The sequence below is a fragment of the Doryrhamphus excisus genome, chromosome 3 (genome assembly GCF_030265055.1).
Source record: "Doryrhamphus excisus isolate RoL2022-K1 chromosome 3, RoL_Dexc_1.0, whole genome shotgun sequence".
Classification (NCBI taxonomy): domain Eukaryota; kingdom Metazoa; phylum Chordata; class Actinopteri; order Syngnathiformes; family Syngnathidae; genus Doryrhamphus; species Doryrhamphus excisus.
The window spans coordinates 5,799,698-5,815,554 of NC_080468.1; the positions used below are offsets into that span (position 1 = coordinate 5,799,698).

A 15,857-nucleotide genomic window follows, 5' to 3' on the forward strand; every position below is an offset into this window, starting at 1 on the left:
CAGATGACAACTGAATGTTGCCCTTCGGGTGACCAATCAAATCAAACAACGTCTCTAAGTGCAGCAGAACTTACGATGTCAGCCTATCATCCATCCTCGTTACTTGATTGACATACAGGACAACCAGTCAGATGACAACTGAATTTTGACCTTTAGGTCACCGCTCATGCGTAAACAGCGATGCAAAGTGCTAAGCTAGTCGGTGAATTGCGTCAGATTTCAAGCCCTCGCTAAAGTTTATGGTCACTAAAATGAGTGAAGGAGCTGGATCAAGTAAAAAGGCAAAAACATATCACTTCCATACGGAATGGGAGGTGGACTTTTTTTTCACAATGTCTTTTTCGAAGTGCATTTGCCTCATATGCCATTCTACCATCGCAGTACCAAAGAAGGGAAATGTGGAGTAATGTGGAGGTAATTACAAAAAATGTTAATAGTTAATTATGTGTGTTTTGCAATATTGGCTCATTTGGTTATGTAAGGTACATCAACATACATTGTACGTACAAATAATTCTCAATACATTTGAAAATAAATCGATGTTTTGCATTTTTGTAGTGGGTAGATCATTTTGACTCGGTCATTTTAAAAGTAGCTCGCATGCTGAAAAAGTGTGAGCACCCCAGATTTAGACTATTTAGAACCTAACAAGCTCAACAGGGACCACAAGTGTTGTGCTGAAAGGTACAGCTATCAGTAACTAAAACCTGTAACAGGTCTTCTGTAAAGTCAGGCTCAAAAAGATATGGTTCTGGTTCCTCATTTGTCCAAAGGTAGTTGGCGGGGGTGGCAGCTATAATTATGATTATGAGTCCGCCATGATTACTGATAGCAATTACACACACTCTACCCTGCTGGAAAACACAGCATAGACCAGCATACATTTTGTGCATATATTGTGTTTTCGTGCTGGTATGCTGGTCATACCAGTAAGACCAGCACGAAAACACAACATATGCTGGTCGATGCTGGTCATGCTGGTAGCTGGTTTTTTAGCGTTAGTTCCAATCAATGGGCTCTTTAATCAATGTGCCTAAAAATAAATGTCATTATCTACTTGTGGCCTCCCCGTGCATGTGTGGGTTTTCTCCGGGTACTCCGGGTACTGCCCCGCCCGGCTTTTACTCATGTTTTAACTGTGTATTAACCAATGAATGTTGTATTTTGGTGTGTCTTCTATTCTGTTTACTTGCTTTATTCAACGCCAAGTGTCTTTAAGTATTTTGAAAAGCGCTATACAAATAAAATGTATTATTATTATTATTATTGTTAAAATAAAGGGGTCCCCGTTAACATGCATCCAAATTCGGGTGTGGTGAGTTTAAGGCTGGCAAAGTGATCAACCGTCAACCAGCAGCTACAAATCCCCAGTCCCAACATGCTGTACTTGCAAGTGTTGGGCAAAAATATGGGGATGAGTACCACGTCAGTACGGATTTGGGAGCATGCAAACACTATGTAGCACTGTTAGTGCAGGAGGAACTTTTGTTGTGTGCGGGGCTGCGTCGGGTTACGTGTGACGTGTGACGCGCGTGCCCTCTGCAACCACTTCTGACTCTGTGTTGGGGGCACATTAGTCTCAGCACTTGGCCAATTCGGCTGTCCAATGAGCATGCGCAGTTCACGTGGACCGTGACGAGTGAGTGTATGCAACGCGTTTGAAACGTGCGTTATGCACACTGATTTCAGTAGTGGTGTCAAGCTGACGGACGAGTGCCGGCATTTCGTCCATCCATTCATCTTCTTACGCTTATCTGAGGACCGGTCGCGGGGGCAGCAGCCTAAGGAGACTTTACTCTCCCCGGCTACTTCGTCCAGCTCCTCCTGGCGTATCCCAAGGCGTTCCCAGGCCAGTGTCGTGGGTTTTCCCTGAAGCCTTCTACTGGTCAGATGTGCCCTGAGGACCTCCCCAAGGAGGCATCCTGACCAGACGGCCAAGCCACCGCATCTGGCTCCTTTCAATGTGAAGGAGCAACAGTTTTACGACGAGTTTCTACCGGATGACAGTTCGTCTCCCCTTATCTGTAAGGGAGAGCCGGGTTACCCGATGGAGAAAGTATGGTAAAGCCCGCACGTGTGCAGACGCTGTACCAATTTCCTTGAATCATTTTAGTCAATTGATATTATATTATAAATTGAGCAGTTTCACAAATGCCAGCAGCTAATAGGGTTAGCATAGAGCAGAACAAGAGAGAATAGTCAAGGGTCAGCATAAAACAAATCTAATCTAGCAAGCTTCCTCCAGAGCACGTGTGAGACATCCGGTTCAAAGATGTAAAAACTAAAGTGTGTGTTTTGTCTCGAGCCACAAAGCCAGCAGCACAAGAAATACATCAAGCCAGCACAGCCACAAAAAGTCTCAGTATATTCCCATGATGCACCAATCAATGTCGGGAGCGCAGGAACATCAATCATCACACTTGAGCTTTCCCGTCTTTGGCTGGGGGAATAATTTGACAGGCTGCCAGCTCAATCATTCGATACTGCATGCCCTCACCCTTCCCCTACACTTCTCCACCAAACAACCAAATCAAATCAACTCCTCCCATACATATCTGTTCTGCTCCATGTGGCCTCAACACTGAACTTCATCACAAGCCAACCATTGACTCTCGGCTCAGGGAAAAAAAAAACAATCTTCCACCCCCCCTTTTCAAAATCTCTGGAGCTCTGAATCTCATCCAGGCACTCCTCATTCAGCCATGAGGACTGTCTGGAGATGATGATGGTGAGCATGATGAGGTGCATGCAGAGTGGAAACTGAGACGGAACAAAAAAGACAAACAATAGTCTTATCTTGTTGGTTTTGACTGGCTGCTTTTCAGAAGAGGCGCAAACTTACCTTCATGGCTGCAGGAAGACAAACTACACAATGCTCAGCAAAGGCCTGGCTGAGGATGCAACATGAAAACCTCATGGGTTATTTAGCAGATGACGGAAGCAAGCCCGGAGCAATAAGGTGGAATCATGTGAACCTGTACACCTTCTTCGTGATGGTCTCTTCGGTGGCGTGCGGTCAGGCGAGGCAGGTGAGACAGAACCTCACCTGTCATGATGATAATGAATATTGAATAAATGTATAAATATCCATTGAACTGTATTACACATAGTGTAGGGCTAATCATTTAACTCGGTTATAGATCCATGTGTGGTGTGATTTACAATATACCGTATCATTTTTTTTTTAAACAAACTAGTCCCTTCAACACATTAGTAATGTATTGATTAATTGTAACCAGTGGTTTCAGCTCCCCTGCAAAATGACACAATCATCCGGCCACAATGAGGTGGGAAAAACCACTCCAACGGAGCCTAATATCCAACGTCCAAAGGGAAAACTTCACCACGGTACACAGCGGACATATCTGCATGGTAATGTTGTGTTTTCTTCTTCATGTGGGTGGCGAGAATTGAGTGGCAACCAAGGTTTAGCTAGCATGTTGGTGTGTAGCCCTTTGCTACGAACGTGATATGGCAACCGGATCGGCTTGATATCATCCGATCTTCCAAAAATAGCCGCCTCGGGTCGGGATATCCCCGACTGTTGTGTTCTCAGACATATCACTGCACTTTGTCACTCACTCGCAACCCCTGCACGCTTATCGCTGAACCTGTGTTGCTGCGGAGATAGACGAGCTGATGCACGTGCACGTGATGCACGCGGGTTTTAGGGACTGGGTCCCTTCAGAGGTCAGAATACACTGACTACTGTTACGAAAACTATTGTCCTTTGAGATTGAATAAAATGTTTGCTGAAATGTAATATAAACACTGTATAAACTTTTAGATACCTGAGGACAAAAAATGAAAATCTCCACACATGCATAATTAAATAATTAAATATGTTACATATATTGTTTGTAGGGCGGCACGGCGGTCGGGTGGTTAGCGCGCAGACCTCACAGCTAGGAGACCAGGGTTCAATTCCACCCTCGGCCATCTCTGTGTGGAGTTTGCATGTTTTCCCCGTGCATGCGTGGGTTTTCTCCGGGTACTCCGGTTTCCTCCCACATTCCAAAAACATGCTAGGTTAATTGGCCACTCCAAATTGTCCATAGGTATGAATGTGAGTGTGAATGGTTGTTTGTCTATATGTGCCCTGTGATTGCCTGGCGACCAGTCCAGCCTCTCGCTGGGACGGCTGGGATAGGCTCCAGCACCCCCGCGACCCTTGTGAGGAAAAAATGAATGAATGAATGAATATTGTTTGTAATTATGTTCTACATTGTTCGATTTTTGAAAGCAAATATATATATAGTTAACCCCGCGAGTCATTAATAGCTCTCGCAGCCCAGCCTCATTTCTGGAAGTGACGTCATCAAGGTAATATCCGTCAGGTAAACAAACATGGCAGTGTGCAAGACAGAGGATCTTTATAGCCAATATTTGAGCAATGTGCCAACAGTTTTTGAGGAGACACATTTGCAGATAAAATAGAGAACTTGCAGAACATGGACTTCAACCTGAAGACATGGAGATGAAGATCGGTCGCCTTCAAAGTGTAAATTACTCTGGAGTTGCTTATCGTTATTGTTTTAATTATTGTTTTAAATCGGCTTCTTAATGACCGTGAAGGGGTTTAGCCGAGGCGGAGTCAAGGATGAATGTTCAATACTGTCCCCACAGCAAACATATCGCTGTCAGAAAATGTTTTTATATAACATGTATAATGCTTTGCAGCCTTGTCGCTATCATGGAATAGTGTTTAGAAGACATGACTTACTCTCTTTACTACTTAGACGTAGTGGTTTGTCTACCTGCAAAATAGCATCCTTTTCCAAAGTGCATTAATACCATACTTTCCAGCCAAACGCTTCTTGTAACGGCGTGTCTTTGAAGCAGTTGAAGAGAAGAGCCTGTCTCTTGTTCTCTGCACTTGATTCATCCATTGTTGTCTTAAACCTTTCTCTTATCTACTCGGATACTGTGACCACAACATTTTGGCATGACTACAATTAAGCTAAAAAATATACTGAATGAAGTCGATGATCTTACCCTGATGATGTCACACCCGGAAATGAGGCTGAGCTGCCAGCTTGTTATTATGGCTGGCAACATGAACTATAAATGTCATTTTTGGGAAGGTACGCTTTGCTTTCAAAGATCGAACAATGTAGAACAGAATCCCAAACAATAAATAACATATATAAGGTTAAGCGGCATAGAAAATGGATGGATGTGAATGGATGGATATGACATATTTCAGCAAAGTTGATGAATCATGTCAGGGACCATCAAAGGTGCGTGTGAAACAACCGAGCCAATGTTTGTGTGTCTGGCAGGCGGCTACATGGCTGCTGTATCATGTCGGGCTTGATAAGAGAATGTGCCTGTGTGACACCATAGATTACTCCTGCCTGGTCTCGGCCAAAAAAAAAAGACAGCGAGAGGACTCAGGAGGAATGGCTGCTCTCTTCTGCTACTCTAATTCTGACTGACAAAAATATTGTACAGAAAATTCCTTCACTGGCTTTGAAGCTGTACTTTTATTATTAATAATTATTCTCTGGATAGCTCTCTTTGATAAGAAATGTTCTTTCAAACACAGTGTTTACGCCTTCAAGCGAACAAGATAGACAAGAAGTCAATTTTAAGCAGAGCCAGCAAAGGGAATGCATTTTCTCACAAAAAAAAAATTCACTCAAGTACATTTGGCATCTACTTGCTGAAAATGCTTTGCACCCCCAAGAGCCACATGTGAATCCTAACGAAGCAAGCAAGCACCAATACAGCTGATTAGGGACTTTACTGGCATAAACATTTCATATCAGTATTGTTTTTTCTGCCGATAATGATATCGGCCCACAAATGATGACGCGCTCCACACAGGAACAAGCTCGCTAGTTCAGTATATCCCCGGTCTGGAAATAGACATAGACATAGACATAGACATAGACATAGACATAGACATAGACATAGACATAGACATAGACATAGACATAGACATAAACATAAACATAGACAATAACACAGCAGTGAAATTGCCAACGAAATGTCGTTGACTGGCTCCCGTGTAATAAATAATAAATAATAAATAATAAATAATAAATAATAAATAATAAATAATAAATAATAAATAATAAATAATAAATAATAAATAATAAATAATAAATAATAAATAATAAACAATAAACAATAAACAATAAATAATACATAATACATAATAATGTGGAGAATAAATAGATTACATCAAATATGAACAACAATGTACAGCGTAAACAGTAATTTAGAATAAATAACAATAATTTAAAGTTTTGGTTGTCCGTGTGGGCAGGTAGCGGGGCTTATTTGGCATTGAGCAGTCTGATGGCCAGGGGGAAGTAGCTGTCTCTAAACCTGTGACCTCTAAAATAGTGGAAATATGCAATTTGCAAAAACTAAAGCATTGCAAGGAATGAGCAAGGTGTCTTTACTTGTAATATTTTTATCTGGTCTATTTGACTGCTGCTGGATAGATGTGCTCGGAGATTATAGATATAGGTTGATATCGGCCTGATATCTGATATCAATATCAAATCGGGACCCCCATCTCAATCTTTTAAAGAGATTTTTTGGGGGAAAAAAGTTGATTTGCACCTACATAGACAACTACAAACTAACTATATTGTTGGAAACAATTACAACATATCCCATTGATATTTTTTTGGACGCAATAGAAATGACGGAAAATGCAAATTTTGCTCAATTTCACAAATTTTGCTCAATTTCACTAATTGTGCGTATGTTCCACTTAAAATTGTGAGCTATCCTGTTCTGCATGCACACACAAAAAAAAACCGACTATAAAATCCAATGCGTCCGAAAAGGCAGACCTTCAAAAGATGAGCGTGAAATTAGCAGCAGAGACATGAACACGAGGTGTCAAGGAAGTAGTAGAAAGACCAACTACAAAAGAAAAAGAAAACCCTAAGATCCAGTCAATTTACATCTGGGAAGGGATTTAATCTCCTGTGATAAGCAGCGAGGGGATGATTTTTTTTTTTTGCAAACCCCATGAATATTTCATCAGCAACACTACAGATTTGATCTATGTGAAGTTGATAAAATAGTGCATTGATGGCAGCTAAAACTTGGCTCCACAGAGGCGGTGAAAGCTCCTTATTTTGAGCCCTGATTAACATTCACTGTCGTGCTGTGTAATAATACAGTAAACAATGAGGAGACTGTTGACGAGTGACAGGAACTCTAATAAATGGTGTTTTACATAGTTGTAAAAAGGTGCTGGCCAGGGTAAATGGAGGGCCTGTTGCTACGCCCCCTGTGGGACAGAGGAGGAGAATACTGACAATGCATGACACGCAAGTGCTGTCATGAGGATCATCAGAATGTTGGAAAAATTCTATTCCACGCATCTCAGCGAGACAGGCAGAAGATGGTCAGCCCGCAAGGGGAGCTGCATCATCTCCAGATGGCTGTCAGAACCACCCATGTAAGTGTGTGTTCCCGGTTTCCAGCCTCACCCTCTCCACCTTTGCAGCCATGGCAACAGTGAGTATGAGGTCCTGCTGAGGATGCTGCACTACTGTCCTGAGGTGGGGGCGGGGCTCTGTGCTGGGTGCCTTGTGTGCCCTTTACCTTGTTTTATTATTTTTATGCTGTGCTATATGGGTGTGTGTAATTTGGTTTTATGTGTATTTTATAGTCTTAGTACAGTTTTTACATTTATTTTCTTTTTAGGTAGCTTCTGTAGATTTTTTTCATTCTATTATGCGCATGAATCTTGAATTATTTGCTTTTAAATGTAATTAAAGGAGTGATGATAGCTTCACTGTCCATTGTTGTGTCTCGGTTCACGTACTTCTGTACTCACACTTTTGAGTGCATGAGTGTGTTCACACTGAGAAGTATGACAAAATGCGGTACAGTCATACCTTGTTTATCGAGGTTAATTCCAGACCTGACCATGATAAGTCAAATTCAAGTAGGATTCTATTTTTCATTCATTTTCTACCACTTTTTCCTCACGAGGGTTGCGGGGGTGCTGGAGCCTATCCCAGCTGTCTTCGGGCGAGAGGCGGGGTACACCCTGGACTGGTCGCCAGCCAATCACAGGGCACATATAGACAAACAACCATTCACACTCACATTCATACCTATGCACAATTTGGAGTCGCTAATTAACCTAGCATGTTTTTGGAATGTTGGAGGAAACCGGAGTACCCGGAAAAACCCACGCATGCACGGGAAGAACATGCAAACTCCACACAGAGATGGCAGAGGGTGGAATTGAACTTGGGTCTCCTAGCTGTGAGGTCTGCGCGCTAACCACTCGCCTCTTTAGTGTTTATTCATTCATTCATTTTCTACCACTTTTTCCTCACAAGGGTCGCGGGGGGTGCTGGAGCCTATCCCAGCTGTCTTTGGGCGAGAGGCGGGGTACACCTTGGACTGGTCGCCAGCCAATCACAGGGCACATATAGACAAACAACCATTCACACTCACATTCATACCTATGGACAATTTGGAGTCGCCAATTAATCTATTTTTTTCGAATGTGGGAGGAAACCGGAGTACCCGGAGAAAACCCACACATGCACAGGGAGAACATGCAAACTCCACACAGAGATGGCAGAGGGTGGAATTGAACTCGGGTCTCCTAGCTGTGTGGCCAGCGCGCTAACCACTCTCCTCTATAGTGTTTAATGTTTGAAAAATATATTATATTATCTAAGTATATTGGAGCCTTGCCTCTTTATGTATATGGCAATAACCTTTAAGATATAATGAGTAAAGTCACCTGATGTCTGCAGTCTTTCAGACTGCACAGCTCAAGTCCAAAGACTTGCTGGAAAGCACCAAAATAAGCTCCTCCGAAGTGACGTATCTATAAGTAAGACCCACTTAACATTCATGTGAGTAAACAGAGCAAGTGTTTGTGGAAGTCGTCAAACATTATACAACGCGCTAATGCACAATTTGTCCTTTTTCAACTCCAAAATCATCCCAGGGTGGACGACACATTGCGTGGGCAGAATTATCTGACAATTAAAAAAGTGCAGCAGCATGAAAGCATTTAAACACCTTCATTACAAGATGACAGCTGATGACTAGCCTCCAGCTATAAGATGACACCCCTGAAAGATGATGAGAGGGATTCAAACTGTTGTCTTTAGAGCTTGTGTTTATCCTCCCAGATGAAGGCTGTGAAATCTTCTTCTGGGAAAATAACGCACTTCCTCATTCATCATTAAAAGTCAAATGGGTTTTCAGAACACTTTTAATCACAATGAAGCAGCATTGAAACGTGTAGGAAGCCCTGTCAGATTCTGGCTGTTTCATAACACATCACGCCCTGGAATGAACGCCTGTTTGTCACTGTACTTCACTGATAAATACAAGTCCATATTTGGTCAAAGAAATAGGTAAACATAATCAGCAAAAGAAAATAATGACAAGCATAAGAGCTGCATAAAACAGCTTTTACACAGAATAGTAGAAATACATGCTCCTAGATGACCACAACATAGCCCACCAAGATCTTCTGATCTTCATTATCTTGTGCATTTTAGTCAAGAGCAAGTGTATTAAAGCAGGGGATCTCAACTGGTCTCATTCTGTTATATATATAATAAATATAAAATATAAATATATATAATATAATATCATATCATATCATATCATATAACATAATATTCATTCATTCATTCATTTTCTACAGCTTTTTCCTCCCGAGGGTCGCGGGGGTTGCTGGAGCCTATCCCAACTGTCTTTGGGCGAGAAGCGGGGTACACCCTGGACTGGTCGCCAGCCAATCACAGGGCACATATAGACAAACAACCATTCACACTCACATTCATACCTATGGACAATTTGGAGTCACCAATTAACCTAGCATGTTTTTGGAATGTGGGAGGAAACCGGAGTACCCGGAGAAAACCCACGCATGAGGGTGGAAATAATATAATATAATATAATATAATATAATATAATATAATATAATATAATATAATATAATATAATATAATATAATATAATATAATATAATATAATATAATATAATATAATATAATATAATGTATAAATATGGAAACCAAGGCGTACAAAAACCAAGGTTCATTTTATAAACATAAATACACAATTAGATGTGGCTATACAGTATATTGATGCCTATATGTGGTTCTCTATCCGTTAATAATATGTTTTTTTATAGACATTTAAATATAAAGTGCTCGGATGGCGCAATTTGCAGGGGGAAAAAAAAGTGCTGCAACTATGACTCAATCTCACAAGTCAATTCACTCCATATTTTACAGCAGGGAGCTGTGATGTTGTGTAACTGCAAGTTTTGTAAGTACAATACTGTAGACTGTATACATGTAATTGTTTCTTCATGTGTAAAACTGAATTTAATATTTGAGAAGCATAAGGTTTAGAACACATCTGTATTTTGTGCGTCTGGAAACACCCCAAAATAGTTGATCTACTCTCAATACGTCAAGTTAATTATGATTAAAAAGTATATGTTTTTTAGGTGTGCATGAGTAGGGGGTACATGGCTTTTGGTCAGATGTCTGAAGACCTATGCCACTGTAAAAGGTTTGGTAACCTGATTGAACATGATTGACATCACATCACATGCACTAATGGCCATTTATGACACTGCACATTTTCTATTTATGATAATAATAATACCTTGCATTTACATCCCAAACAATGTAATGTTATTCTGGTACAGCATGTGTATAAGTTGGCAATGTTCATTTTGAACTTGAGCAGCCACCTTATCTCCACTTCAGAAATCATCACCTGCCTATCCAGGGCTGCGGTCACCGTGGAAGCTGCCTTGTGTTGTCGCATCATGCATCTAGTTACATGACAGAGACAGCTGTCTCTGCAGGTGATGTGCCGCTTGGAGGGGTTGTGATTTCTTTTTTTTACCTTTTGCAATATTTACACAACATGATGATGTTCTCAAAGTCTAGCCAAGAGAAGATTTTATCCATCCATCCACTTTCTATACTGCTTGTCCAAAGATTGCAGGTAATGCTGAAGCCTATCCCAGCTGTCTTTTGGGTGAGAGGTGGGTTACACCCTACACTGTCCATCTATTCATTTCTATACCGCTTATCCTCACGAGGGACGCGGGCGTGCTGGAGCCTATCCTAGCTGTCTTCGAGACCCTGGACTGGTCACCAGCCAATCACAGGGCACATATAAACAAACAATCATTCACACTCACATTCATACCTATGGACAATGTGGAGTTGCCAATTAAACTATTTTTTGAAATGTGGGAGGAAACCAAAGTTCCCGGAGAAAACCCACGCAGGACATGCAAACTCCACACAGAGACATTCCAAAGGAGACACAAAGGAAATTTTGATTTAAAAAATAAATTTAAAAAAGCCATGTCCACACGGGTCAATCCTGATTAAATGTCACCAGGTTTTACCTTTTCACACACAATAATCGATCACTTGTGGGCTTCTATTTGCTGTACAAGGAAGTGAGAAGTAGAAAGAACTACTGCTGATATCTCCAGTGGTGACTGGACTCAGTCAATCACCACCACACGCATACACAAACACACACACACACACACCCAGAGCACAGCTACAGTTAATCAATCAACACAAGAGAACTTGTACATGAGGCAGAGTGAGGCTTAAACATGTGCAGATGGGAATCAATTGGTATAACCTTTTCATGCTCAACTCCAACTCGCAATATGGAGAACACCACCAAAAAGATCAAACTTTGACCACCGGATGTTGACGGATGTGATTCAAGCAATTTCATGCTCCAGCACTGCTCAATTTAGGGGGACAAAGGTGACCTCAAGGTTTACAACGCATAACAAAAAACAAACAAAAAAAAGAAACAACAAAGAGCGTCAGATCAGAGGCTCAAATGCAACACTGAAATCAATTGTTCGAGGAAGAAGAAATCGGATTTCTTAGCAATGATGTGCCTCATTAAACACAGTGAGAGCTGCAGAAAGCTAAAGAGGGGAGCTTTTGTTGACAGCCCCTCTTCAGCCTGTGTCTCAATGTGGCAGACGTCAATAATGCAGACAAAATATCTCTGCGTCATTTTTGGTGGGAATCAGGCATTTAGGAGATATCTGACGACTAACCTTGATGCAAACTCTTAATGCATCCTCAAGTACACTAATAGTTTTGTTTAGATTCTGTATGGAAGTGAGGGAAAAAAATCAGTAAGAGTCAGACTCCACTTCCTTGCTTACACAAAGGAAGACACAGAATTACCCTTTTATGCAGTCAAGCATGATGCTAGTATGACACACCAAGCAGGATGTGCATATAAAATCACATCACTTTCATCGTCATTTCTCCTTAGTATAGAGACAACTTAACATATAGGCAAACAACCATTCACACTCACATTCATACCTATGGACAATTTGGAGTCACCAATTAACCTAGCATGTTTTTAGAATGTTGGAGGAAACCGGAGTACCCGGTGAAAATCCACGCATGCACGGGGAGAACGTGCAAACTCCACACAGAGATACCCACCACAGAGATAGCTGTGTGGCCTGCACGCTAACCACTTTCCACTATGCAGCCACTACCAAAATATTCCTTTCATAAGGAAGGAATCCTTATGATACATGTGACCCTATTATGACGGAGTTTGCAGATTGGTAAATCACTGAGATAATTGGAAGATACACCCTTCTACAGAAAGGATGTAATACAGTATGGCATCATTACATCGTTACACAGTCTGGTACAGGAACAGGTTAGCCATATGTAGGCACTTCCATCCTCCATACTTTTTTTTCCAAGTTGAGAAAACTGTCCATGTCGGCCATTTGTGTTAATGCTCTCACCGTGTTTATTCTGTTTAAAACCAAAATATCCCCACGCTGTGCCTGCGGCATTCACCTTAAAATCACTTTTGCATTGCCATTGATGTTATGCTGGCTCTTTGAGCTCACAGATCTGGCTAACTACAGTAGCTAGTAGCCCCGCCTCCACAAAGAGGCTGAAAGAGATGAGAGCCCTCTCTCTCCGTTCATTCCACTTAGTATAGAACCAATGCGCATTGACAGATATAGAGTGAACCCTCTTGTCATCCAGCCTGTGTGTCACAGACACCTCATAATTATCGACTTGTTTTTTTTTGTATAGTTCGACAAGTCAATGTGTCCATTATCGTGATAGGCCTAGCCATATGGTTGACTGTCAATAAAAAGAAAAAAGGTTACTACTCCAATACACTTGGGTTCAACTGTGGGTTGAGGGTACTATTCCCACTTTTGCCATAATTTGTCCGATAACTCTATCTGCCTCCACACAGCCATAAATTCCAAACCAATGTTTGAATGGAAAAAACAAATAATTACCATAAGTTGCTGAAATGCTGCTGTACTTAGTATTTAATTCCAAATACTACACATCCAGGTTGTGACTTTCAGTGTATTAAAGCTCACCAGAACACGATCTGGTACTCTTCAGCATATATCCATGCAGGCAGACACCCCAAATGTTACTTTCTCGTCAGCTTCATTATTATCTTACAGCTCAAGCACTGTCACTTAAAACGCTATGAATATAACAACTTAAAAGCAACAATAGTGGCCTCCACTTGTGGAGCATTGCATTCAGCTAATAAAGGATCATTTGAAAGAAGAAGAAGTCTTACATCTTCATCTTCTCGCATGCTCTTCTTGCGGCACTGGACGTGCAGCCTTGAATCCACCAGCTGGGGGTTCTTGCTCTCCTCGTCCGCAACCTGCGTGCCGAGCAGGCGGCTGGCCTCAGGTGGCTGCGGGAACGAATTGGTGGTGTTGATCTTGCCGGTGAATCTCTGATACAATGAAGCCATGGTCGGGGTCAGTCAGCACACGGAACAGCTTCAAGAAAGAGACACCTGCTTGTGGTTTTTTGGGTGCGCTCTGGGGAGACTCGGCGTACAATGATTCCGGCAGCCTGGAGTGATCGATGTGTGTAATATTGGCACAGATGTCCTCTTCAGCTTTGTCCGTGTGCTGCGCGTCCTCCTCTGCATGCACACCACGTTGTCTCTCCTCCTCTCTCTCACTGCCACTAACCTCAGCGGCAGACAAGAGGCGGAGGCGCCCTCTTTGCCATCACACGAACGATCTCCTTCTTTCACAATGGCGGGTGATTTGTGACGAGGCAACGCCTAAAAAGGTGTGAGGAGGGCTGTTAACGTGGACTGACCCTCCGCATGGAGGCAATGAAGGACGCGAAGCCTATACGCACACACGCACTCTGCATTAGAAGTGGTCTTCAACCATGCAGCAGTGCTTCTCTTTACGCACAAACCTTAACACCGATTTACTGTCATTTACATGGAATTGTCGCAGAACTATTTGGTAGATTATGATCCCGGAGTCCGAGTGCCTCTCTGTGGCGACAAGTTGGCTCACACTGTACACCAGATGTCGCCAGAAAAGTCATCAAACTATGCCTTTGCAGATTTAACAGTATGTCTGGCTCATAACAGCAGCTATTTCTAATATTTTGGGAATCTTGTAGCTTACGTGAGGTGTGCAACACGTTATAAAACACCTCTCAGTATGATGCAAGCGTCACCCACAAAAAAACATGTTACCAAAATAATGCATCACTTGTTTATGATACTGTATAATGTACAGTATCTCACAAAAGTGAGCGCATTTCGCCAACCAGTGTTACCTTATATATTATTCATTCATTCATTTTCTACCGCTTTTTCCTCACAAGGGTTGCGGGGGTGCTGGAGCCTATCCCAGCTACCTTATATATTATCTGAAAGATAATAATAACAACAATAATAATAATAATAATGGATTTAATTTTTTAGATGAGTGTTTTTCAAGACACCAAAAGTGCATCACAATGAAATTTATTCACTACTGAGTCACACACTGGTGGTAAACTACGTCTGTATACACAGGCACCCTGGGGTAGTCTGATGAAAACGTGGCTGCCAATTCACGGCTACAGCCTCTCCAACCACCGCCAAACATTCATTCGCATTCATACACCGGTGAGGGCAGCACTGGAGGTACGGTGGCTAAAGTGTCACATCGACAGCGACTGGATGAAGGAAGCCAGGATCAAACCGACTGGCAACACAAGTGAGTAATATGCCTTCAGTCAAGCATGGTAGTGGTATATATCTGTGGTTACATGAGTGCTGTAAACACTGGGGAGCTGAGTTCACAAAAGAGAAACATGGATTCCAATACCGTGACATTCTGAAGCAGAGTATGATCCCCTCCCTCAGGAAGTTATGCCGCATGACAATCTCCCAACATGACAGGAGCCCAAACACACATCTAAAAGGACAAGAGTCTTGCTAAGAAAGGTGAAGGTGAAGGTGATGAAGTGGTCAAGTATGTCTCCTGCAGACCTGAACCCAATTGAAAACCTGTTTGGCATCCTCAAGTGGAATGGAGGAAAGTGGAAAAGTACAGTGATATCATCGTGGAGGAGTGGAAGACGATTCCATTTCTTCCGTTTCTCAAAAGGATTAAAGCAAAAACAATGGTGCACATGCTAAATATTGATAATTTGGAAACGTTCACTGTGAGATATTTAGACAGTAACAGCTGCGTATTGACTTATTTTCAAGCTGTACGCTGACTACTCAAAACTATAAAGACATTTCAATACTCGCGTTTAGTAAAATGATCTCTGCCTCCCTGAACATCTGCACTTTTCCATGCTTTGTCTTGCAGCTTCAGTCATCAGGAGTCCACAAGTGTATTTACTTCATACACTCCATTGGAGATTATTTTATGGCTCACAGAGCAGCTCTGTGCTGAAGGAAGAATATGACTTTAAATCTCTCCCATTTCCCCAACAACCCTTCAGAATCTATCACATCACCAGGGACAGGATATATTTGTTGGGACTTGGGTCATCGTCACAGCGGGA

At 42.0% G+C, this 15,857-nt stretch overlaps 1 protein-coding gene across 3 annotated transcripts in view; it reads right to left on the reverse strand.

Moving 5' to 3' along the window:
* The window catches only part of LOC131125180 (dipeptidyl aminopeptidase-like protein 6), a 71,788-nt gene that overhangs the window by 42,567 nt on the left and 13,364 nt on the right, over positions 1 to 15,857 (reverse strand). The window contains exon 2 of one of the 3 annotated variants that reach the window (XM_058066455.1): positions 13,612 to 14,115. The exons of the other annotated variants lie outside the window; for them this stretch is intronic. Coding sequence (XP_057922438.1) covers positions 13,612 to 13,794 — 183 coding nt within the window. The 5' untranslated portion in view covers positions 13,795 to 14,115. The remainder of the gene's footprint in view (positions 1 to 13,611; positions 14,116 to 15,857) is intronic. 3 annotated transcript variants of the gene reach the window in all.